Source organism: Poeciliopsis prolifica, unplaced genomic scaffold (assembly GCF_027474105.1).
Source record: "Poeciliopsis prolifica strain line A6 unplaced genomic scaffold, Auburn_PproV2 SCAFFOLD068, whole genome shotgun sequence".
Classification (NCBI taxonomy): Eukaryota; Metazoa; Chordata; class Actinopteri; order Cyprinodontiformes; family Poeciliidae; genus Poeciliopsis; species Poeciliopsis prolifica.
In genome coordinates, this window is record NW_026562443.1 from 2,026,437 (window position 1) to 2,051,469 (window position 25,033).

At 40.2% G+C, this 25,033-nt stretch overlaps 2 protein-coding genes across 5 annotated transcripts in view; one reads left to right on the forward strand and one right to left on the reverse strand.

Annotated features, from left to right (window-relative positions):
- Positions 1-17,139, forward strand: part of loxl2b (lysyl oxidase-like 2b) — a 30,454-nt gene extending 13,315 nt beyond the window's left edge. Inside the window, exons 4-14 of one of the 2 annotated variants that reach the window (XM_055020547.1) lie at positions 1,148-1,359; positions 4,892-5,108; positions 9,917-10,100; positions 11,103-11,254; positions 11,542-11,709; positions 13,903-14,068; positions 14,708-14,948; positions 15,187-15,302; positions 16,358-16,494; positions 16,583-16,694; positions 17,005-17,139. In XM_055020547.1, coding sequence (XP_054876522.1) covers positions 1,148-1,359; positions 4,892-5,108; positions 9,917-10,100; positions 11,103-11,254; positions 11,542-11,709; positions 13,903-14,068; positions 14,708-14,948; positions 15,187-15,302; positions 16,358-16,494; positions 16,583-16,694; positions 17,005-17,075 — 1,776 coding nt within the window. In that variant the 3' untranslated portion in view covers positions 17,076-17,139. The remainder of the gene's footprint in view (positions 1-1,147; positions 1,360-4,891; positions 5,109-9,916; positions 10,101-11,102; positions 11,255-11,541; positions 11,710-13,902; positions 14,069-14,707; positions 14,949-15,186; positions 15,303-16,357; positions 16,495-16,582; positions 16,695-17,004) is intronic. The other variant, XM_055020548.1, reaches the window with a different exon arrangement.
- Positions 17,140-23,629: 6,490 nt separating this feature from the next.
- Positions 23,630-25,033, reverse strand: part of LOC129351600 (golgin subfamily A member 7-like) — a 47,384-nt gene continuing 45,980 nt past the window's right edge. For all 3 annotated transcript variants that reach the window (XM_055020530.1, XM_055020529.1, XM_055020531.1), the window contains one exon: positions 23,630-24,981. The gene's annotated coding sequence lies outside the window, so the exon portion shown is untranslated. The remainder of the gene's footprint in view (positions 24,982-25,033) is intronic.

Sequence of the window (25,033 nt, forward strand, 5' to 3'; positions counted from 1 at the left end):
GATTTAGAGCTCTTTCACATGCATATCAATGAATGCATTATGCAGTATACGTCACAGGTTTTTATTTATTTTTAATTAAACCCTGACATTTCTGTCTTCCATCTTTAAAAAAGCATGAGAGCAATTAACCAGTTTCTTTGTGAATGAATACAACAAATGTCAACTGGCACATATGTCTCTCATATCAAGGATTTTTTAAAAAGAGATCATTTTCCAGTCGTAATGTGAGTGTGGTGGTCTTCGCTATCAAAACTGTTCTGATCTGTGAGGCAACTTCGAAAGCTGACAGGGTGAAAAACAGCAGTTCCTCTGCTATATCGTTTTATTAATGTCAGCCTGTTCTGTGGATTCTTAAGACCGCCGAGACTGAAATCTAAAGGAAATACGGGTAATACACACGGGAAGCCAAGGGAAAAGCTACAAAGAAAAAAACAAATTCAGTAATGGAGGTAAATTAGTAACATTTATTTGAGCAAACATTATAATTCAGGTTGTAAACGTATATTGGGATGCTGAAATGCTGAGGCCTGCAGGAGCACCTACTACTGGGAACATTCAAAATGGAAGCTAAAGCTAAATTCAATGTGTATGTCTAAGTTGTGCAATCACTGCATTAGGCCATGTACATCAACAGAGTAGATAGAAATAGTTTGACGGGAGGAAAAAAACATGATAAAAACGTGTGTAGAAACATAATTCCAGTTGCAGATTTACTGGTGGGACATTGAAGCGCTTTTTTATACCTTTAAAGCTTGTCACGGCATTAAACGTTAACAAGCTACTTTGTTGTGAAAATGTTTTTTGCAAACTGGAAGAGATTTACTGATGGCACATAGAGGTCAAGGGTCGCAGACATGGAGCTTGAAGGGCCAGGGCGTCACTGGTTCCATCTTATGTAACACAGGAAGTGCAGTCTCTAGACAAATGCAACAAACTTAAAAAAAATCTTGCGTTTGACTGCAATGATTCAAAGTTCGGTTTCGCTGAATCTAAAGTCCCGGAAGGTCTTTTTAACCAAAGAGAGCTCCATCAGGTAAAAACCAGAGGTGTATGAGGGCTGCAGTCTGTTCATCACCGCTTCTCATTATTTGAAGGGCCGTGTTAAAAGCGCTCTGCCTGACATATTTCTCTCAATGTTCTTCCACAGAACCTTGACATTCACGTGGAGGACGTGCGAATCCGAGCCATCCTGTCCTCCTACCGTAAGCGGATCCCTGTGACTGAGGGCTACGTAGAGGTGAAAGATGGCGGCAAATGGAAGCAGATCTGTAACGCAGAGTGGAACGAGTTCAACAGCAGAGTCATCTGTGGCATGTTTGGCTTCCCAGGGGAGAGGAAGTTTAATGCCAGAGTCTACAAGTAAGCGCGGGTGTGTTGTTTTGGTGGGGCAATGAAACGCTTGCACAGAAATTCAACATGTTAATTGGTGCAGTGTGTTTGAGACCATAATGTTCAACACACCAACTTTGTGAACCAATTGGTGTAACTCAGTGAGAGTCTTCATGGAAGGGGGAAGTTTATTCAAGGAATGTCTTCAACCACGTTGACTGTTGATCTTCCTCTGAATCGCCTTATAGAGTTGCAAAATCAACAAATTGCTGATGGTCTTTCTACATGAATCAGGTTAGATGTGATGACAGACCATTCTTGAAGCAAGACGAGAGAATGATATAAATGCCTCAGGAGGAGGAGCTTAATTTGGTTCTAATTTCTTCTAAACCTTCATGGGTGAGTTGGTGAAATTTAGCCATTTTCTCTACATTTGTCTGCTGGGCTTATCATTCATACCGGACTTGATGATGAAGTGCTCTGTACGCAGATGGTTGACATGTCAGAGTCAAGAGTACTGACTGCCAAAATTTCTCGTGATAAACTCCTTCATTTCCCACAATCCCAATGGATATTAGTGAGTTTGATGAACGGGTTGAAAAGAATAAAATATTTGATTTGAAGTAGATAATAAGCTAAATGTGTGTAGCATCCTCTGATGAGTCTTAAAACATTTAAAACGTTTATCAAAACCAATTTACGTTTTAAGAACGGTGTAAATCTTCTTACATGTTCTTAATCATAACCAACCATAAATTCACAGATTATGTTCATGTTTCTACCTGAAGCTGTTCTGAGTGTTTTCTGGATCGATTTGAGGCTGGTTGCTTGTTTTCCGAGTGAAAATGTGGATGTTTTTTACTTCCTGGCCTGACGCCTCTCAACTGTCGGGATGTTGGGAGCAACATGAAACTGCTGCTGTGCATATTACACAACAAGTTGTTGCTAGGTAACCTAAGTGAGTTGATGCTCAAAAACAATCAACCAGCTCATCAGAATAGATCTGACTGAAAGTTTCGACAGTGCTGTTCTTAAGAAAAAGTTTTAGTCAACGGACGTTGCACTTTCAAAGATAACAGAAAAATGATCAGTCAATGCAACGTCAATTAAAAGACTTTGGAAATTTGTATTTGTAATCAAGCCCAGAGCGTGTCCCTGACTGCATGTTGCCTGTTTCACATGTTCAGTCAAACCAAAGTTTTGAAGTATATCACAGCTTCTTTGCTTTTCTGTCTGATTTTGAAATCTCCCACAATTATGAAACAGTCATCAATACATGAAACAGAGAAGATGTCACTAAAGTCATTGGAAAATAATTTTGATTTTATCCTCAAACGTTGGTTGATCATTAACATCCATATTCCACTGACTGTCCCGTCACAGACAATAAGAACTTTTGGTAAGTTTTCTCTTTTCTGGGCCAATTTAGGAGGAACCTGGTGCTAGTGCTGCACAGAGAGCACAAGAGGTTCAAAAACTGTTTCTCTTTTTTTTTTTTAATCCTATATGTAAGCCATGCTGGTGTGATTTTTAAATATGTATCCAGAGTAGCACAGGTGTGTGTCTGACAACAGACACTGCAACCCGTACCTGACTCCTGGCTGTCTGACATCAGTGCATTGCACTCAGCTCATGTAATGCCTGAGAAACCACTGATGGATCATAAATCCTGCTTACGTAAGGAAGCTCTCCGTCCTACTAGCCACAAATTAAACGCGGCCCTCCATTAAAACTTCCAGGACTCTAGATAACCGTACATTTTCTGTCTGCTCACGCTGGAAGCCTCCTGCTTTAGGTAACCGCAGCAGAGAACAGATGCTCCCCAACTTTCCGTCTACGTGTCAGGCTGCTCGTGCATCAGCCTCGTGAAACATACAGTGTGCTTCCACAGTCTGCCATTATGAGGACAGAGCCAGGAACAGCAGCAGTTTCATAATTCCGACTTTCAGAAGTCTTGGCTCTGTTGCATTTTGAAGGTTTTGGAAATGAGAAAATGTCCACTTTTTATTTAAACATATTTTATTTTTTACGATCAATTAATAAAGAGTAAAATATTTGATTTGAAGTAGATAAGCTAAATGTGTGTAGCATCCTTTGATGCGTCTTAAAACATTTAAAAAGTTTATCAAAACCAATTTACGTTTTAAGAAAGGTGTAAATCTTCTTACACGTTCTTAATCATAACCAACCATAAACTCACAGATTATGTTCATGTTTCTACCTGAAGCTGTTCTGAGTGTTTTCTGGATCGATTGAGGCTGGTTGCTTGTTTTCAGAGTGAAAATGTGAATGATTTTTACTTCCTGCTTTTAGACTAAGAATGACAGTTAGCTGTTTCTAAATAAACATTTGAAAACACATTGAAACAAATTATTCTTTGAGGTAAAGTAGAGAAACTATAACACAAAAATAAAGTAAAATTTCAAGAGGGAGTGTAGAGTATCGATTTCACCACTCCAGCAGACATCTGGATACTGATACCGTCTTGGTATCAATATCCCGATATAGTGGATCGATCCGCTGCATGTTAGTTTTGGCTCTAACATGCAGCAACATCACACCAACTGTAAGGCGTAGTGGTGAAGTTCACAAAATTCAAGTGATTTCCTTTTATTTACTAAATTATTCTAGTCACAGCTCGATGTGAGGCCATTTCAATATCTAAAAATGTTGTTTCATTCACCTGTAATTGGAAATGCTGAGCTGCACAGCCTCAGGATGAATCGAGACGCATCCCTGTGACTAACCCAGTGGCTGCTGGAACATGTTCAGAGCCTCTCAGCGGCCCTAAACGTGATGAAGCGAGTGAGGGAAATGAAAGGAAGGAGCGCTGGGCTCCATATGGACCGAACAGAACGAGCAGCTTGTGAACAGACAGCGGAGCCGGTCGTAAGCCGGCTGCTTTGAACACCAGCCGTGGAGAGCTTCCAGTCGGCAGCTCGCCGCTCATTGCCAGCTCCCAAATGAAAAACCATCAGTGCCTGTGCTGACCTGCTTTGCTTCTTGTATCTGCACGACAGAGACGGTTTTATTGATTGTATTATTTTAAGATTTCTGTCAATGTAAAGTGCGTTTTATGGGTAGAATTTATTGTTATCAATAGAGATGAGACAGGAAGACACAGGAAGATCATTGAATACGTAACAGAGGATTATTTATAACCGGAATGGATGAGGTTACCACATGCTGTTGTATGATATGCTAATGATATTATAACTTGCCCCAATTATATTGTGTGACTTGTTAATTTCATACACAACAAAAACAGAAAATCTTACCAAGTATTTATTGTCTAGATTCTTGTGCAATGTGTTCACTTGAAATAAGACAAAACTAACTTATAAACAACTTTTCAGCAAGAAATAGGAGCTTTTTTTAATTCATTAATATTGATATTAAATCACTACTGTCATTGGCAGATTAATTCACTTATAACATGGAGAAAAATCTCTTGTTATAGGGTGCTCTGGATTCACCCGCTCTTCCACATCATATGATTTTTTTTTTTTAGTTATGTTCACAAAATCAAGCTTGAATCTGTTCTGCTCCTCCATCTGTCCAGGATGTTCGCTCGCAGAAGGAAGCCAACGTACTGGGACTTCTCTGTCAACTGCACTGGCACCGAGGCCCACCTGTCCAGCTGCAAGCTGGGTCAGATACTAGCCATGAAGTCCAATGAGACGTGCACTGGAGGGATGCCTGTGGTGGTGAGCTGCGTGCCTGGCAGAGCCTTCGCCCCGGCGCCCATGACAGGCTATAGGAAGGCCTTCAGACAAGAGGTAAACATGGAATAAAGTCAGAAGCTTTTTTGGGGTGTCGCAGTAAATTGGGTAAAGTAATTTGCTACTTAAACTTAAGCCGTAGTTGCTTATGAAATCTCTCAGCTCTTCCAGAGATTATAATAAATTAGTGGTACAGTATTATGGATATCATAGATCTGCATGATTAAGAAGACAATTTATAGTAAAAACACAAGAGGATGGTCAGGATTGTCCATAATGTTCTTAATTTTATGTTATATTTAGTTTATATTTAAAATGTGATGCCATTTTTCTTAAAGGATCTACAGACTGTAGGATGTTTAAAATATGAACTACAAAATATATGGAAGTCTGAACCTTCAAAATAAGTAGTTATCATCAAACAGGTTTGATGATAACATTAAACCAAATAAATCCCCCCAGACTGAAGTTGAAAATTGGATGTTGTGCCGCCAGCACTGAGCGTTCATCAACAACTCATAGGCAGAAGTAAGAGGGTTACGCGACACAAATGATCACCTGGCCGGAACGCGGTGCGCCAAATAACAGAACATAATTTAACAAAGCTTCGAGACAGATCATTTGCCTTAGGGAATTTTAATAATTGGTGTGCTTTAATTACCTCGAGAAATCGCTCCAGCCCTAATTTTGAGATTAGTTGTGTAGCAAGCAAAAACAAATCAATCAATCAATCAATCAATCAAATTTTATTTGTATAGCACATTTCAGCAACAAGGCATTTCAAAGTGCTTTACATCATAAACACAAAGTCATGCATCATGGAATAAACAATACATTGTTACATATTACATTTCAAATCCAACTCTAAACAGATGTGTTTTTAGTTGAGATTTAAAAGAAGTCAGGGTTTCTGCTGTTTTACAGTTTTCTAGAAGTTTGTTCCAAATTTTTGGTGCATAGATGCTGAAAGCTGCTTCTCCTCTCTTGGTTCTGGTTCTGGGGATGCAGAGCAGAACCAGAACCAGAACCTGAGAGTCTGGAAGGTTGATACAACAACAGCAGATCTTTGATGTATTGTGGTGCTGAACCGTTCAGTGATTTGAAACTAACAACAGTATTTTAAAATCTATTCTTTGAGCTACAGGGAGCCAGTGGAGGGACTTTAAAACTGGTGTTATGTCTCTTATCTTCCTGGTTTTAGTGAGAACGCGAGCAATTCCGCTTTGTAGACAGTGTTGGCTAAAACAGACGCTAGCATGCTAATCTGCATCATGTAGTCACAAAAGCACTGAAGGCACCTCTTCCATATTTATGACAGCTCTGTTGATGTTTGGTTGAAAAAAGAAATGATGACAGAGACAAAGATGTGCGCTGTTAGAAAACATCAGCTGCCAACAATGCTAAAGTTAGCGTCTGCTTCTTTAGCATCAGAACTTCCTGTGAACTCTGAACGATTCCTTAAGCAGACTGGATCATGTTTGATCCCCTCTAGATGAAAATGTAAATTACTTCGACTGATCGGACTGAACTGGATCATTTAAGCAAAATTAGACACTTTTGAAATCGTTCTTCTATTCTTAAAATAACAAAAATGTCAAAGTCAAGGTAAAATTTCTATGTACACCATATTTCTGACAGCAAAAACTGTCAGTACAAAGATAGGAAAAAAAAGACAAACATCAAACAGTTAGACCAACAAAGTCACAAGACAAAAAAAAAAACCAAAAACATTTGCGACAACTTGTACCAGAAGCCAGATCATAAAAGTGAGTCTTCAGAAGTGATTTAAAAGCTCCAGAGTTTGCACTGGCTTAATATTAGGGTGCAGGTCATTCCAGAGCCACAGCAAAGCCTCTGTCTCCACAAACGTCCTTGTAAAATTCTTTGACATTAGATGAGACATGCAGCGGAACCTCAGTATGTAGACCAGACAAACATGGACTGGATTGCTCTACACCAATTAACTTTTATGATCCCTGACAACTTTATTTGTGAGATCTGTGCTTGATGATTTCTGCTAACCTCATATGGTCTCATTAGCCTACGTGTGTATTGTTTCGTAACGCAGATGTTTTATCACACCGCTCATGATCAAACATCTGGAACCGCTTCGCTGCCTCTAAAACGTCTGCCTGGTTATGGTTCTGAAAGTCGGTAGTAATCTCTTAAAAATAAAAAATAAAAAGCTGCACTTTTATTCCAAGTTAATGTTGGACAGTGTTTTCGCCTTTTCCCTCATGTATTTACCTTCAAAACACTTTCAGCTTGAAACCTTGCTGATTCATTCCGGTGGAGCAGTCAGTCACGTTTCCTGTCCATCCAAACTGAAAACGGGACGGAACGGACAGGGTGGGCACGGCGAAGGCCTCCATGCAGGTCCTGGATCAACCTCGGAGAACGCCACATGTGAGCCAGGCTGGCCTTGCATCACCCACCACTGTGGTCATGTGGATGTTTATTAGTGGGAGAAAATGACTGCCGCCCTGCTGGTTTAACATCTGGTGGAAAACCTGAAACCAAAGGAGAGGAGGAGGAGGAGGAGGGGGAAAGGCCTGTGTCTGTGTAAAAGCCTCCATTTATCTCAGCTATCTTACTAATTCAGCGTTTACATCTGGGTGAGTTTTACTTTGTGTCACTCAGCTGCTCTGACCTCTGACCTCTCCATGGAGAAGAGGGAAGAGTATCCCCCCCATCTGTCCTGAGCATCTTAATACCTTTTCCACGAGCGGCGCCGACATGAATTTCTGTCTGGGTGACCTCACTGGTAGTTGCTGTGCAAAGTTTGAGCGTTGATGCTTCATATCACGTTGCACAGCTGGGAGCTGAGCTGGGAGGCTCTGAACCTCCCGATGTCTGCAGGGCAGCGGTCCTCTGGCGCGGAGCTCCGGCCCCAACCGGGGTGGTTGTGCTACGTTTACAAAAGACAGCTGTTTTTGTTCTTATGGGTTTTCCTTCTGTCTGCCCTGCAGATGGGCAACAAGAGAGCTTCTGCTTCTTACAGCTAGCTTACATGATATCACTGTAACACACTGGCTGCTAAGCCTGTCCAATAAGCAATTAATCAATTAATTGCATGATAAATTAAAATGAGCTTGAACATTTCCATCTTGATGCTAATTTTTTTTTTTTTTTTTTTTTGAAGGTCAGTTTTATTTACAGAGATCTAATAGAATATTTTCTTATGTTTTTGTTCTTGTCTGGTTTTTATTTCCATTTCATTTTATATTTTTGGTTGTTTCACTTCCTGTTGCCCATGTGAAGTGCTCTTTACAAAATTAGTATTAAAATCAAGTTTTATGATGTTTGAGAAAGCAATCTTCCAATTTTGTGCTATGATTGTGTATATTAAAGTACACATCATATTACTTGACTTTTGTATTCAATAGATGACTTGAACACGTTCTCAAAACAGCGACGTTATTATTTATTCTAATAATTGTTGGGACAATTAGTTACCATGACAAACAGGCCGACTGGCTGCATTAATGCTTTCGTTTTAGTGGCTTAATTTTTTTCTTAATTTTTCCTACCGGGTCGGATTTATGATATTAATCGAGTTGTTGTTTTTCTTTTATGAAAGAAAAATTAGAAATGTAAACAGTATTTCCTTTTTTGTGAAACAAGAGGATGCGAAAGGTTGTCCATAATTTTCTTGATTTTATGTGAAAGGAATTTTTTGCTCCATCATCTCCAGAGGTTCCACAGTCGGTCCCCGAACAAAACAGATCAGAACCGGATCAGAACAGAACCAGCCTTCTTTGTTCGCTTGTTGAGCCTGTTTAAGTCTCATCCCTGGTTCTGATGTGGGTTAATTCAAGGTCAGTCTCTGTGACTCCCATGACTCTTAAAATGACTACAGTCATTTTATACATGACTGTAGTTGTCATGTATAAAATGTAACTTTACCTCCTCTAACACGTCCTCTCCTGTCGCTGGGAGTGTTTAAATGTCTCCTCAACTAATTGAACAAATATGACTTAAAGTCTGAATGTTAACAAGTGTTCCTGCTGTACATCTGGAAATTAACAGCTTTACAAGCTAAAGAAGACTGATAGTGGCCTTGTTACACCTTTATTACTTTATAATTGCGGTCCAATGCAGTAAAACTGCAGCTGTGCATTAATGAGGAGGAAACCCACATGTACACAAACTTAATAACATACAATGGAGGATTATTTTCACTAGAAAATGCACAAAGCCAATAAAAACAGCCTGGAGTCTACAACGACACAAAATATAAAGTTTTTCATCCTAAACAAACAGCTCTGCAGCAACCAGAAAATGATGGTTTCTATCACAACTTGTCTTGAAATGATTGCTGAAGATCTCTGAAAATTAAATCTGGACTTTGTGAATTCCCTCTTCCCAAACCACTTCCATCGTTGACTAACTTTCAGTCCAGTGTCCCACGCCTGCAGCTTCAACAGTTGGTGATGTCGGAATGAAAGTAAAAACCTTGCATGGAAAGACTTGTCTGCTTTGACTGTTTTTTTTTCTTTCTCTCTCTCTCTTGTCACTAGGCGGATTCCGTATATGAAGGAGAAGATGCATGCAAAAAATATTCATTTCAGTTCTTTCCTAAATAAGAAAACAACAGCACTTAGCATTCATCAACAGCTCCTTGGTGGAAGAGAAATTGTTGCAGCACAAATAATCACCCGGCTGGAAGAGAGTGAGCTAAATAGTAAAACCTAAGCTATCAAAACCTCTGGACCGATAATTCACCTCGAGAAATTTTAATAATCGAAATCCTCGTTACAACGCCACTCATTAGGATAATCAAAACGTGGGTTTCTCTTTAAAAAGTTTGGTCGTTTCTGCTTTAACGGAGGCTCCTGTGGACGCCGTGTGTTTGTCGTTTTCAGCAGCCGTTGGTTCGCCTCCGTGGTGGAGCCATCGTAGGGGAGGGCAGGGTGGAGATCATGAAGAATGGAGAGTGGGGCACCATATGTGATGACCAGTGGAACCTGCTGTCGGCCACTGTGGTGTGTCGGGAGCTGGGCTTCGGCTCAGCAAAGGAAGCGCTGTCTGGAGGACAACTTGGACAAGGCACGCATCGTGCATGTCGTCTCTGGAGTGTTTGTTTCACATCCATTGATTTATTTCTAAATGTTTTGTCATATAGCTCTTTCATCCCCACTGCTGTTTGATGCACATTCAGATTCACCAGTGATTATGGCCTACAGAAACATGTGGCCAACATGTACAGAGGGGGGGAGAGCAGCCAAACGGCCATGCTAATTAGAAAGCAGACCTGAAGCTAACCCATAATAGATAGCTGAGAATGACGGTTTTTACTGCTGGAACAACTCTTTGTCTATAATTTTCAACATGCCGTCACTTTCCCTGTCGAGTAAAACCACATCTTGGTCAAATTTCACAAACTGATTCTGTGCTTTTATTGTTAAACCTTGTGCAGATTTTCTTAGGGTCATGACCTCTCAGATCTTATGTGGATTAAATTTTATAGCAGTTTTCTAGTTCGTATAGCTATAAAAGACATTAGTGATGCAGCGATTTATTGGCCGATGGGTTTATCAACGCCGGCTTCCTTCATTTTGAAAGATCTGTGATCGGCCGATACTTACATGTGAAGCCGATCTGATCTGCAAAAGTCTAAAACTCAAACCACTGTCCTGCTCTGCTCTGCTGTGAGAGAGGTTTGACTGACAGACATTATTTTCATCCTTTCCATGTTTTGAAATTGAACTAGAATTGAATTTAACTGAAAAAATGTCTTCTTTATTTTAAGAAAATACTTGTAATATTGGACATTTTTTGTGTTGTACTGCTGGTTTGTATTATTTTCAGTAAACCTAATTCATGTTGGGGAACATAACATTAAACATAGTTTGAATAAAACCTCAGATTAGCTTAAAAGAAAGGTAACCATGCCATGCGTTGTCTGAATATCCACTAGAGTTTAGGGGAACCATGTTGAGTTATACATTTGAGTGCATGAAACTATCTCGTCGATAAAATCTTCACTTTCGAATCATACGAATAAGTTTGAAAAACTGATGACGTCCTATGTGCTTGTGCGCCCTTCAGGGATGGGGCCGGTGCACATGAATGAAGTGAAGTGTTCCGGATTTGAGAAGTCCGTAACCGAGTGTCTCTTCAACAAGGAGGCCCTGGGCTGCAGCCACGAAGAAGACGCAGGCGTCCGATGTAACATCCCAGCTATGGGCTTCGAGCAGAGGGTCAGTCTCTCCTCCACTTCGGTACAAATCTGAACCTCTAACAGGGAAACCAGATCCAGTTAAGGATTTAATAGGATGTTGATGAGGGTCTGCTTGCCGAACAGCATGAGACATATTCTGAACCACTAAGCTAAATAATTTATTTTTTGTTTGTTTTTTTTGTATCACAGAATGATTCTCTGATGGCTTTTCTAACTGGTATTGGGGGAATGTTGAAGTTCTTAATACTTTTCAGTGATGTTGCACTAAGCTGGGGGGTTTTTTCTCTTCTAATTTTGAACCTACAGCTGCGTCTGAGAGGAGGCCGGAACCCCTTCGAAGGCCGTGTGGAGGTGCTGATGGAGAGGAACGGCTCTTTGGTGTGGGGCACAGTGTGCAGTGAGGGCTGGGGAACCATGGAGGCCATGGTGGTGTGCAGACAGCTGGGCCTGGGCTTCGCCAGCAGTGCCTTCCAGGTACTGGTGCCTTTAGCAGAACAAGTTTGCATGTGTTCTTAGAAAGAGAAAACCTCAAGTCAACTCGCATGGATCTGACATCCTGTTTCATGAGAATGTGTGGTCTTAAAATCGCAAGTCTTTAATTTGTTTTTCTACAATTAAGGCATTAAAAGGTTTTAAAATGTAATTTGGCTTTAAATGCCTTAATTACGAGCCTCAAATGTTCTTGTGGAAGGACTATTTCATCTTGTATATTAACATCTTTTGTTGTGGGTATAGTGCTTTTTTTTTCTCAGGATTTTTCTGTCAAGCAAACGTTTTAACTGCGAGCAGAGGTCCTCACTGCGTCCTCACTGTGTCTTCACTGTGTCCTCACTGCGTCCTCACTGTGTCCTCACTCCGTTTTGTGACTCGAGGTGGTTGAGGCTAATAATAGCTGCTAACATAACCTTGCTACGTAGCTAGATTTTTTTTTTTTTTTTTTTTTTTTGCATCTTTCACGGTTAAGTGCAGCTTTATCAGCAGTTGCTTGGACAACCTTTGTCTTTGCCGTTGGCTAACCCATGTGATGCTACATGCATTCCTTGCTAAACAGCTTGGTCTTAGAATTATGTATCTTTTAAGGTCAGTAAAATATATTCCTTATATAAAATGGGAGATGCTTTCATACCGAATCAGGGAAAAAAATCCTCTTAAGTCTTCAGTCATCAAAACTCAAAAATCGTCACAGTAAAGAAATTTTATTTCTGAGGTTTTAAAAATCTTTCCATTCAGAATAAACCTTTCCACTTAAAAACTGCATTTTGTGTTTACATGTTTGGTCTTTGACTAATAGCTAAATTATTTTGATATTCTGGAACACTTCAATGTGAAAAACATACAAAATAAAAGGGAAGAGGGGCGAACACTTATTCCCAGCACTGTAACATCCTCCATCTTAATTAAATCATCATGTTAACACGGTAAAATTTCAGTGTCAGTGACCTGTTTGTTTTTGGCAAGCCTGACAGGAGTAAGTGATAAAAAACAAAATTCGGGCTGCTGGCATGAAGTGAGTGTCTCATAACATCGTTTACAGTCGGAAATGTGGCGGTTAGCTCCAACAGCTTTTCAAAGTGTCTGCAGAGCAGTGGAATGAGAGGAAACCGAGAGGACGCCTCCAGACAAGCCTGACCGGGCCTGGCAGCAGAAACAGAACGGATGTGCTTACAGTGCTTCTGTTATTATAAGTCTTGAAATAGGAACATCATTTTTTGAGTGTGAAAACTTTCATACGGAAATGTATTTGACCTAATAGGAAATCCTACTGAGATTTCCTAGTACAAGAATTTGTAGATGTTGCTTTCGAACATAAGTCGACATTTTTCAAGTGACTGAAAATTTTAAAATTTGACTTTTAAGTAGACAGATAAAAAAAAAGTCTGAAAAATCTTTCAAAGTTCAGCTTATAAAATTCCAAAAAGAATTCTGTCCTAAAAGTCACTGAAATTTCTGTTTGTTTTTAAAGTGGCAACATCATTTTTAACACAATTTTGAGCTTTATAACATGTGATAATGTTATTTACTCATCAAAAATATACCTGGTGTGTTGCCTTGACTCTTTCAAACACGCATGAAAACCATGCAGCTTTGCAGAACACCTGGCTGGAACCAAGTGCCGCATTTGAAGATGAAGCTCCTCCTTGGAGCTCCTTCAGACTAGCCGGCAGCAATTAGTGAACATCTGCTGAACTCATTTTGGGAGCTGCTTCTCAGAGCAATGCTGTCAAAAACATTGTTGAAGGGTTAATATAGGAGCCATGTTGTGATGACTTCCTGATGGTGGAATGTCAGAAAGAGCAGGACCTTTTTTAAAGAGACAGAGGCCCAATTTCAAGGCGTTAAATTACAAAGTCAAATTTCTTAAAAATCATATCTGATACTTAGCATTTTATTACAAATGAAGGTAACGTAGTTACTTGATAACGTCATTTTATTGCACAGTGTGCCTGAAAAATACATAATACTGTCCCTTTAAATATTTGCTCGTTTTTATTTTTAGTCCCATCACAGTGACGTGGAACATATGTAGGAATTTCAGCAACTTTTACAATGTTCTGTAATTGAAGGGGTCTATTGTGTCAGTTCTACTCATGAAACTTCTTTTTGTTTATTGTTTTTTTCTGTTCTTTAGAAAAATAATTTTGCCTCTGAATGCTTGTGTGTCCACAGGAGACGTGGTATTGGCCGGGTGAGGTCAGTGCTGACGGTGTGGTGATGAGCGGCGTTCGCTGCTCCGGAACTGAGATGTCTCTGTCCCACTGTCAGCACCACGGACCCCACCTCAGCTGCCCCAGAGGAGGGGGGCGCAACTCCGCCGGAGTCTCCTGCTCTGAAAGTAAGACTCTGGGAAAGGCTAGTCAAGAGCCTCACTTCTGCTCAGCATCAAGCAACACATTACAAATGTGTCATAAATTGTATTTCAGTTTGTGAATTTGAACATGTATTTTATGTGACAGAATAGAGTGGGCGATATGGACTCAGACTTTTATTGTGATATTTTGTCGTATTAATAGTCATATGTGGTTTCCAGAGGTTTCTGGGGTTTTTTGGGCCAATAAAACCCTGATTTATTCCACAGTCTCCTCTAACATGGAGCAAAAGTTTTCCTTGGCTTGGAAAAGCCCAAAGTCCAGTCGGTTCTTCTGTTTCTTTGTGTCAAAACTTGTTGTCAACATTTGAAGCATACACTGTTTCAACCGCATAGTAGTTTAAGGGGGACGAATAGTTTTGCAAAGAGATGTAAACTGACTCCAAACTTTTATTTTTCAGTCTTAAAAGTCCAACAAAGTCCAACAAAGTTTACCAAATTAGTGTTAAACTGTTAAAGAACCTTTGTGAGAGAGAAATCCCTGGTTCTTTCTTGGAATCTGTTGTTTGGAACAGAAAACACTTGTTTACTTTGCGTGCAGCCATCGCTCTGTGTTTCTAAATATCTTTGTTTTTTCTTCTTCTTGTTTTTCCTTCCCACCTTCAGCGGCTCCCGACCTGGTACTGAACCCTCAGGTGGTGGAGCAGACCACCTACATGGAGGACCGGCCCATGTTCATGCTGCAGTGTGCATACGAGGAGAACTGCCTGGCCTCCAACTCTGACCAGACGCCGGCCAACGCGTACCGCCGCCTGCTGCGCTTCTCCTCTCAGATCCACAACAACGGCCAGTCCGACTTCAAGCCCAAAGCCGCCAAACACCTGTGGGTGTGGCACGACTGTCACAGGTCTGTCAGGATGGAAATGTTTCTTGAAACAAAGCATGCTGGGATGGGCATTTATTGCGTTGTTTATCATCTATTGTGAAAAAAGTCTTATGATAAGAATTTTGATCCATTGTTGTGATGATAGATTTCAGCTATTGATGATAAAAATGTGTGTGTGTGTGTGTGTGTGTGTGTGTGTGTGTGTGTGTGTGTGTGTGTGTGTGTGTGTGTGTGTGTGTGTGTGTGTGTGTGTGTGTAGGCATTATCACAGCATGGAGGTGTTCACCACATATGACCTGTTCAGCCTCAATGGAACCAAAGTGGCAGAGGGACACAAAGCAAGTTTCTGCCTGGAGGACTCAGAGTGTGATGAAGGTTGGAATCTCACTGCTGCTGTTTTTAATGATGATGTAATAACAAAAAAACTTTTTCAAAATGTTATCATTTCAAATATTCTTCATTTGAAGTCTTAGATATTTTTTACTTAGATGTTGCCTCAAGTGAGTATGAAAGCTAAAGGTCTTTCCATAGTTTGTTTCTGTAATTATGTTCTGCTTTTAATGGTTTTCACTGTTATTGTTATTATTATTATTGTCCTGGGTAATCTGTGCTTACTGTACAGCACTTTGGGTAAACATGCTGGGGGGTTTTAATTGTGCTTTATCAGAAATAACTGAATGGAAAAGATGTACCAAAGATGTGCTGTGACAGCTCTGCCACTAGGGGGCAGAACTTGTGGGCTGGGTCAACCTGTTGACTCCAGGCAGAACGACTGCGAATACTTCACCGCATCAGCATGTGCCCCCTATTGGTCAAAATGAGACAGCATGGTCTAAATTGGAGTCAGTGTCTGATGCTGCCTCGATACAATATGACAATATTTCACTCACTCAAGTCATTCATTTCCACTCTGCCTCCCACTTCCCTGGCCTTGATACCTTCAGCTTTTATATATCTAGAGACCTATGTGCAAAAGCTAACAGAGAGTATAAAAACTGAAATGATACTGAATTAGAGGCTATATGATTTAATATTGTAAGTAGATGTTGTCCCAAAGTCCTACTGTCTTAGTTTTGTATGAATAAGTCTAAGACTAAACCAGCTGTTCTGCAAAGCAACATCATATCATTTCTTAGCTTGTCTGTCCAGATGTCCAGGCACCAAAAACCTACAGAATGCATTTATTTGTTTCTCTGTGGTTTTTTTGCAACAAACGTCTCAGAAATTACATTTACTGTTATTCAAGACACATAGTATCCTTTTTCCCAAAGGGGAGAATATCTGGTTGTCTTGAGTATGTCTATGAAGTGAAGATGCAAATGATCACTCCTTCTTGTGTCACCCTCTAGTGGTCATATACTGTGGCTCATCTTGTGCAAATGTGTCATTTTCTCCAAGGCATCTTACAGCGTCTTACTTTGTCTTTGTAGGTATTGAAAAGAAGTATGAATGTGCTAACTTTGGAGAGCAGGGCATCACTGTAGGCTGCTGGGATACCTACAGGCACGACATTGACTGCCAGTGGGTCGACATCACCGACGTCAAACCTGGGGATTACATTTTTCAGGTGATTTGTCCTGTTGGTTTCTTCTTTCTGTCCATGACTTCTCTCTGCAGCCTCAACGCTGGTTTCATTCTTATCCATTCTTTAACAGATTGTAATCAACCCAAATTACGAAGTGCCAGAATCAGACTACACCAATAACATCACCAAATGCAGATGTCGATATGACGGTCATCGTGTGTGGATGTACAGCTGCCATAATGGTGAGTGGCTGCAGATTTTACGATCTTTGGGGGGTCTTGTTATTTTTTTCACCAAAACAATCACTTTAGTCTTTTCTGGATTTGATGAGACGTTCAAAGAGGGTGACCCAAAGATTAGCTTATTTTAATTTCTTTTAGATTTCATATTTCTTAGAATTAACTACTTCGCAGCAACATTCTTTCCTTGGAGCTGAAGACTTCGCCAAACTTCTTTGCTATTAATACCTTATAATCAATTTACTCTGGAAGTTTTTGATATAATTTATTATGCAGTATTTGCTCAATTCTCTTTCTGCTGCTCTGCCTCCAGACGGCTCATTGAGCTCTGAGACGGAGATGATGTTCCCAGGCCTCCTAAACAATCAGGTGACCCACAGGTAAGACTGACAGAGTGGAGTCGAGATGTGGTCCCCTCCGATGAGAAGAGTCCCACCAACCACTACCCATTCCACTACCCATTCCATCTGGGCTGGATTCTACTTCCTGTCCCTGAATCAATCATCTCTTCTTCTCCTCACCTTTCTTCCTCTGCCCTCCTCTCACCTCCCAGCACATATTATGTGTTGACCTCTTCTGTCCATCACTCTCCGTGATGATCACGGGACTGGTGAAGTTTTGTTTGGGTCTGTGGCAGAGAGACTATTTCACTTACTGTGATCAAATAAGAGCTTCATTTAAACATCTCTCCATGGACGTGTAGCACTTTAAGAAGCTCTCAACTGCCGAACCTTGTGGATTTTGTTTGTCTAGCTGGAAGATTGTCTTCAATGGAGAACTACTTTTTGTTTTCTTCTAACTTGATCAACTTTTTAATGTTTGACGTCCAGTCTTTAGAAAACAAGAAGTCTACTCATCACTAGTGATGCTTGAACTGCCACATTCTATCAGGACATAAGGGCCGGTTCTGAAACATTGGCAGTATTTGCTTTATCTTCTCCTTGCCAGACTTAGTAAATTATCCTATACCCATTTTTCAAAGAGTTGCCGAGGTGAGGGGTCGGGGGTGGGTTTGTTAGAAAAGTGTGTTAGAAGTATTGTAACTGTTTCAAAAAGTGAATCGTCATTTCATTGTATAATTCAGCTGGAGTGAGTGGTTGTTGATGCCGAACTTGCATATAAACCAGTGTGTCATTCATTCACTGCCACCTGCTGGTTAACCCATGTATGCACTTCAGTTAAGAACTAAATACGGCACTAATATACATGTATTGTTGCATAGGAAATCCTTGCTTTTCCATTGGTATAAAAGTGCCAGAGGTGTGAGAACTGAGGTCCCTGATTCCCTTCTATCAAAAAACTCTTGTTATTTGTGCTTATTTGTCACTTCATGTTCAATGATCTTGAAGAACTTCAAAGTCAAAGTCATCATTCATCATTTGTTGTAAATTCTCTCCAAAGCAGATTGTGACTGAATGTAAGATGAACATGAGTTCAGTCACAGGTCATTCTTGAAAAACTTTGATAAAAGGTTCAGAAAAAGGCGTGGCTTTGGAGCATGTCAGAGCTCAGGGATGTCAGCTGGCTTCAGCGACCTGACTGAAGCTAAACTTAGTGGGAACAAGTTAAACGTGTCATTTGTTTTACCTTTGCAGACCAAGAAACAAAGTTCTCCATCTTTCTGAGTGAGATTTTCCTCACAAGTCAGAAACTATTTGGATTTGCCAGTAGTTATGAATCAAAGCAATACAAGAACGTATTTCTATTCTACGTGCCCCTTGTTTTTACTGCAGGAAACAAAACTAACTGATTGCAAATGAGCTTTCTGGGTGCCTTCACACCAGCCTTGTTTGGTCCACATTAATTGAACTGGTCAGAACCAAACCTCCCTCTCAGTTCGGTTGAGGTGAACTCTGGTGCGGTTCAAATTCATATGTGAACACCAGGCGCTCGGGAGACCGCTCCAAATGCAGGAAGTGGACTACAGCGCAGGGCATTCTGGGTAAATACAACCAAAACAACAAATTAGTCAAGTTAGAGAAATGGCTCATGGTCTTTTATTAAAGACAAAAGAGGTTTTCATATTTCCTTCAGTGGTTTTGGTGCACCACCACCACAGGCCAGGAGGGGAACAAGTTGCTCAAATTGTTTGGTTGGTTTTGCAGTGTGAATCTGCACCAACAGCATGGAGCTATGTGGGAACAGACAGAAGAAATCAGAAATGCATTTTTACTTCTGATGGAACAGTTTGTTTCTAAATCTGTCAACTATATTGGATCTTGAGGTCATGGTTGTTCTGGCACTTTTGAAGTTGGAATTCCAGATTTATGGAGGAGCAAAGCTAGTTTTTCTAACTCGGAACACACGTGAAATAGCTTCACATTGACAAATCCAGATGGCTTCCTACTTAAATACCTAAACTCATTTGTTGGCTCACAACAAAGCACTTGTAATAATCAAGCAATGAGTGGAACTAACTCAGTGCATAGCTTGAATTCAGTATAAACCTGCAACAAACTGGCATGACGATCAGGCCAGTGTGAAACCTGTGGAACATTCTTTGTGGGTCTCTTTCACCGTCCAAATGTTCCTCCAGCAGCAGCACAGGTTTTCTCCCCGTCGATGGCACAGGTACCATTTTTGGCATTTTTATTTTACTTAATTTTATTTCTTGTTTGTAATTGTATTTTAAGGGATGTGAATTCAGTTTATTTGTGCTTTTTTTCGTCATGGTGCTATCTAACTGGTCCTCTGTTTTCTGAGGGTTCAGTTCATGTTGAATAGATGCATTATGTGTATACTAACAGTATACTTGAATTGAAACAATGTGCTTTTGTGTGTTGACCTATAATAAAGAGTTAAGCAACTGAATCAGTGAGCCACTGAATGTTCTTTGTGTGTTTATTGCAAAAACAATTAATTTTGTCAAATTGCAACAACAAACTTCAAAGCAATTTATTGGCATTTTATGTAGACCGCTGCAATGTTGCATATAACAGGGAAGTAAAATGAAAATGATTTTTTTCTAATAATAATAGGAAAAGTGACGCACCTTTAAAAAGGCAGTATTATGTAAAACTTGGTGTTGCTCTGATTCTTTCAGGCATGTTTGAAAAATCCTTTAATCTCCCACGGCAACCATTTAGCTGTGCAAAACATCTGGGGAGACTGAGCTCCGCCTTCAATGTCGAAGCTCCTCCTCTTTTCCAACAGCCCGCCTCGCAGAGCAGCTCTACCCCTGCGGCTCCCTCACTCGGCTCCTTCAGACTAGCCAGCAGCAATTAGCAAACAGAACATCAGCTGAACTCATTATTGGAACTTCTTCTCAGGGCAACACTGGTAAAAATGTTGTTTAATGTGTTAAGAGGGAAGCCATGGGACGACTCCCTGAAGGCGGAGTTTCAGAAAGACGAGTTTCTTAAAGAGAAAACTCTTTCAATGAGTTAAATTAAGTAGTCAAATTTCTTTTTGAGACAAGTTTGATGTATATGTGGTGTTCCAGACACAGAAATGAATGAACCTCTAGTTTTCAGATTCTTATGTTATTATGCTCCTGGGTGGTGGAGGCTGTGGTTTGGTTGCAGATTTTAAGATAAAGAAATATAGCAAATCACCACTGGTGGGCGCTCTTGCTGCGCACAAGAAATGTGAGCTGTTCCTGTTCATTCAGAGAAGGAGATATTCTTTGATTAAAATAAACATAGCCAGGTGCTGCTTCCAATTATCTGCTTAAATATTGTTTTATTCAACTAGTGTGTATAATACACAACAGTATAGAGCATTTTTATAACAACCAGGAGTAACATAATTACTTGATTGTGCTATAAAATGGTGATTTGTGTGTGGAAAACATAATACTGCCCCTTTAAAGCTGTAATTACTTTACAAAAGGCCTTCTATAAAGCACTGCTTCAGGGAGACAGAACATAAAAATAAGAAAAGCCTTTTACATTCTCCTTCAACAATACAATCATTCATCATTTTTGCTTTGGTGTAAGAACCTAATAAATCACATTGAAGTTTGAAGCACAACATGACAAAACAGGAAAAGGTCCAGGGAGGATGAATAGGTTTTCAAGCCTGTCTTTGTATTTTTGTTCGATTAATTATGCTGTATTTGAAAAGAATTGCATGAAACCTGCATACAGGATTCAGTGTATTGATGGATTTATACTCAGCACATTTCTGAGAACTGTGATGTTTTTTTTCTCCAGAAGGCTTTACTTTTGTTCTTCAAGTTGATGGAAAATTTTCCTCAAAGTAAGGCTGGAAGTTTTCACCAGCATTCAAAGTCTTGACACTTGAGGAAGTGTTTAAATGTCTCCCAAAATCAAACTTCATCCCATGAGACAGATGAGCTTTGGATCCAGCAGAGATACGATCAGATCAGATAAAATAATACTTTATTCATCTTATGGGAAATTCCAGACGCAAGTGGCATCCATAAAACTTACACATACACATGATCGTGTGACTAAAAATACACGTTATAACAATACAATACAAATACAAGCTCACCAAAAGGGAGGAAAAAACAGTATGATGGCAACTCAACACTGGCCTCTCGTGGCTCACAGGAGTCATTACATGTTTTGACTCAAATCCAACAACACAATGAAAGTGACTGGAGTTTGCTGCTGGCGGATTCTTTCCAAACAGTCATTGGTTCATGTTTGCAGGGAAAACTATCGATTATCCACAGGCTGATAATCAGTGACATGTTTTAGTCACTTCTCAAGCCACAAACAAAAATGCCTCTGTGTCTGAACACTGACCCTCATCTCACCTATAGATCATTTATAACGTATCTTAATGCTGCAGTATTTATAAAAAAAAATAATTTCATAAAAATGAAACACTGCAGCTTTACAAGCAGGCATTTTATTGGTGCTCGTATTAATGCTGCGCAGCTGACAGCTGGTTTTAAAATGCTTTATAAATAAAGCTGACATTGACATGAAGAGGCGTTTTGTTCTCTCTGCTGTCGCAACATGCTTTCTCAGAATGAAGGCCCGCTGCAAATCCAACAATGCTGCACAACAACAACACAATGAAAGTGATTGACCGCACGGGGCGCCCCCTGCTGGTCCAGAAGCAGGAGGTCAATCTGCTGGGTTTCTTTAGACAAGAACTTCCTAAACTGATTTAATAATAAACGGAACTCACTGCATAGATTGAGGATCAACTGGAAAATATGTATGATTAAATTTAAACTATTTATTTATTGGTGAAGTTCCTTGTGATGTTATTTGGAGTGAAGTTTCTAAACTGTATCAAATCGAATTGAATTTAAAATCACTCCAGCAACCCGGAGTCTCACTGACTTCACTTCACCACAAAGTGAAGGGAGTTAAACCCAAAAGAACAAGTTTGGTCCCGGGAGAAACGCAGCTTCAAATAAAGCGACACAGTGTGAGAAAATGTCCAGGAGATGGAAAACTATTTTAAGAGAAAATTAGAAATAAAAGAAAAATTCTCTCCATCATCATTTTTATCTATTGGAAACAATTTCACTAATCATCAAATGTAAACAGTTGCAAAAGATGTTTGTTCCAGTGGAGCTAAACCACCGAAGTTAATAACAGCTTAGCATCGATCCTGCCAACTGCTGCCCACAAGAAAACACAAAGACAACAGTGTTCACCCACCAGCAACTCCTGACCAGTAATCCTCAGGGACTGGGACTTTAAAAGCTATTAGTGGAAAAGAAAGAAAGCAAAACAAGAGACAGCACTCCAGAGATACAGGATATAACTATGTTATTATAAGCTGGGCTGAAGAGCTGTCCAGGGTGACCCCGCCTGTCCAGGGTGACCCCGCCTCTCGCCTGCTGACCGCTGCAGACTGGCACCTGTGTGTGTGTTTTCAGAAACTGAAGGTCTGACGGATCTTTTTCTAACTCGCTTAGAAAGTTTGTTGAATGAAACAATCAACAAATTCACTCAACAAACTCGCCGAGCTAGTTAGAAAAAGATCTGTCAGACCGTCAGTTTCCGAAACAACACACACAAAAAAAACCTCATAAATGCAAACAGGATCGCAGAGTCCAATTGTCTCTGTCTCTTCAAAAAGCAGCTGTGGCCCAGTCATCTGGTAAAAGCCAGGTCCAGCTTCCCATGGGAAGATTGTCAGTATGTCATAATTCTAAATTGCCTTCTGATCTGTGAGTTGGTGTTCAAACAAGTGAAGGTCTGAGTTCTGCAGGCTAAATGAGGCCAAATTAAACAGTTTATATGACCAGGAAAACTAAAGGCTCAGACCAGTAACGGAGAAAACACAGTGTTGGTAGTTTAGAGCGGTCTGGACTGTTAAAACTCGAGTTGGCAGAGCGGCTTCACCAGATTCCAGTCACAACCTCTGGGAATGGCAGTACACAGGAGCAAAGTCCAAGGAACAGTTGGCGGAAACCATATCGAGTCCTCAGTCTCCCACACGTCTCAAGACGACCCAATCTTCAACCCAGAATGGATGCTTGGACTGAAAGTTTGCCTCGCAGCGTAGAAACTCATCCAGTTTTGTTTTGACGACTGGGCAAACATTCTGGACGCTTTGATAAGCCAAATATGCACAGACATACAGTATGCATATGTAAAGCTGCGTCCCTGGCTGTTTGACAAGGGGGCAGTGTTGTAGTCAAGACCACCTAACCCAAGACCCAGACAAGACCAAGACTTTTAGGATCCGAGACCAAGTCAAGACCAAGACCGAGGGAAGTCGAGCGCAGAGGATGAACAATATAAAGTTGTGTTAATGTACTTATAATCTAAGTACAGCAGTAGGAATGTTTGCCTGTAGAGGAAAAAAATAAAAATCAAGAATTTCTGCATTCTCAATACTGTTAGGTGTTGAATTCACTGTGGCGCTTGGCAAACATGAAGGAAGCCTTGATCCAAATGTTGAGCTTCACTTTAATATGAGTAAATTATCGTTGGGGAAAATTATAAACTAAAACCTACACTTTTTTTCCACGGACTCAACAAACTGAGCAAAGCACAGCGTCACATATTAACATGATTTATTAGCATATCATCTAGAATATAAATACACTTGAATTTCATTTGGCAAAATAAAAAAAAGAAACTTAAAGGTTCATTAGTGGGCGCAACATAATCTACAGAATCAAAACAGGTCAAACTATTATTTACAGAAGACATCAAGGCTTTCCACCTGATTCACAGTCGAACCTGGATATCTGAACATGAAGAGGCTTTACCTTTAAAAGACGAGCGAAGCCCGACGTCAGCAGCTTCCAGCTCCCACTGTGAGACGGGAGGATTAATTAACGCCAAACTTTACTATCAGGTTCAGCGAAAAGGAACCCAACACTGATCGGGCTTTTCCTGGCCCAAACCGATTCCTAGAACTCAAAACCAAAATGTGCTGCAGGTTCTGATGGCACACTGGAGCATCCGTCTTTAACCATTATTAGATTTATGAATCGCTGATTGGATGGTTTGAGTTTCTAAGTTATTTGAAGCACGACTGTTGCATCTCTTCAAAAAAAAAAATCGTTAAAAAACACAATACACATTTTCAATTTGGACCTGCCAGAATGTCAACCCAGAACTTCAGTGAAGTTTGTGCTTTTGTAACGTGCTAACGCCAACCATGTGTTAACGGAAAACTATTCTAATTCTGGACACTGTCAGCCGTCAAGAGCACTTTCAATACCTCTGTCGAAGGCAATATTGGAATATATGAACATATTACTAATAAAAATAAACAGCAGTCAAATATTATGCATAGCACACATTCACAGCACCTACAGTATGATACACAAGTTAAATCAATGCGTACAAATCAAATATTTACAAGGATGAAAATTTGCTGCTGGACACTGGAGCTTTAACTAAACAGTGATGTTTATGAAACAGGCAAATAAGGTGCAAAAAAATAAAAAAAATGGGTGCTAAATGAGCAAACACCTTTTAGAAAACAACAAATTGTGAGGTAAAACCTCCCAATAACTAATGATCTCATACGCTACAGGCGAGCTCTGGAAAACATCACAAAACAAGTGACTTATTCTGTCACTTATTTTGAAACAGGGTCACCCCATTCCAAACGGGGGAGGAAAAAAAACAAAGAAAATGAGGGTATTTCTCCAAAAACACTAACGTTCAAACAGCTGTTAGTTCAGCATAACAACACTGGTTCAATTCTGAGTTCAACTCTTATTTCATCATATTTAAACACATTAAAAGTCAAATGTCGCTACAACGTTTCTTCAAAGGGATTCTCTGAAAGACACCTGCTCTTGTACCAGGTGGGGGGGACAGATTGTTAAGACGCAGCGTTAAGGTCGAAGGTCGTGGAGGTCTCCAGGGCGGCTGGTTCTGCTGCTCCGCCTCTGCACAAACAAAAGCAGAAATCATTAAGATGACCTGATGCTGACTGGAAAG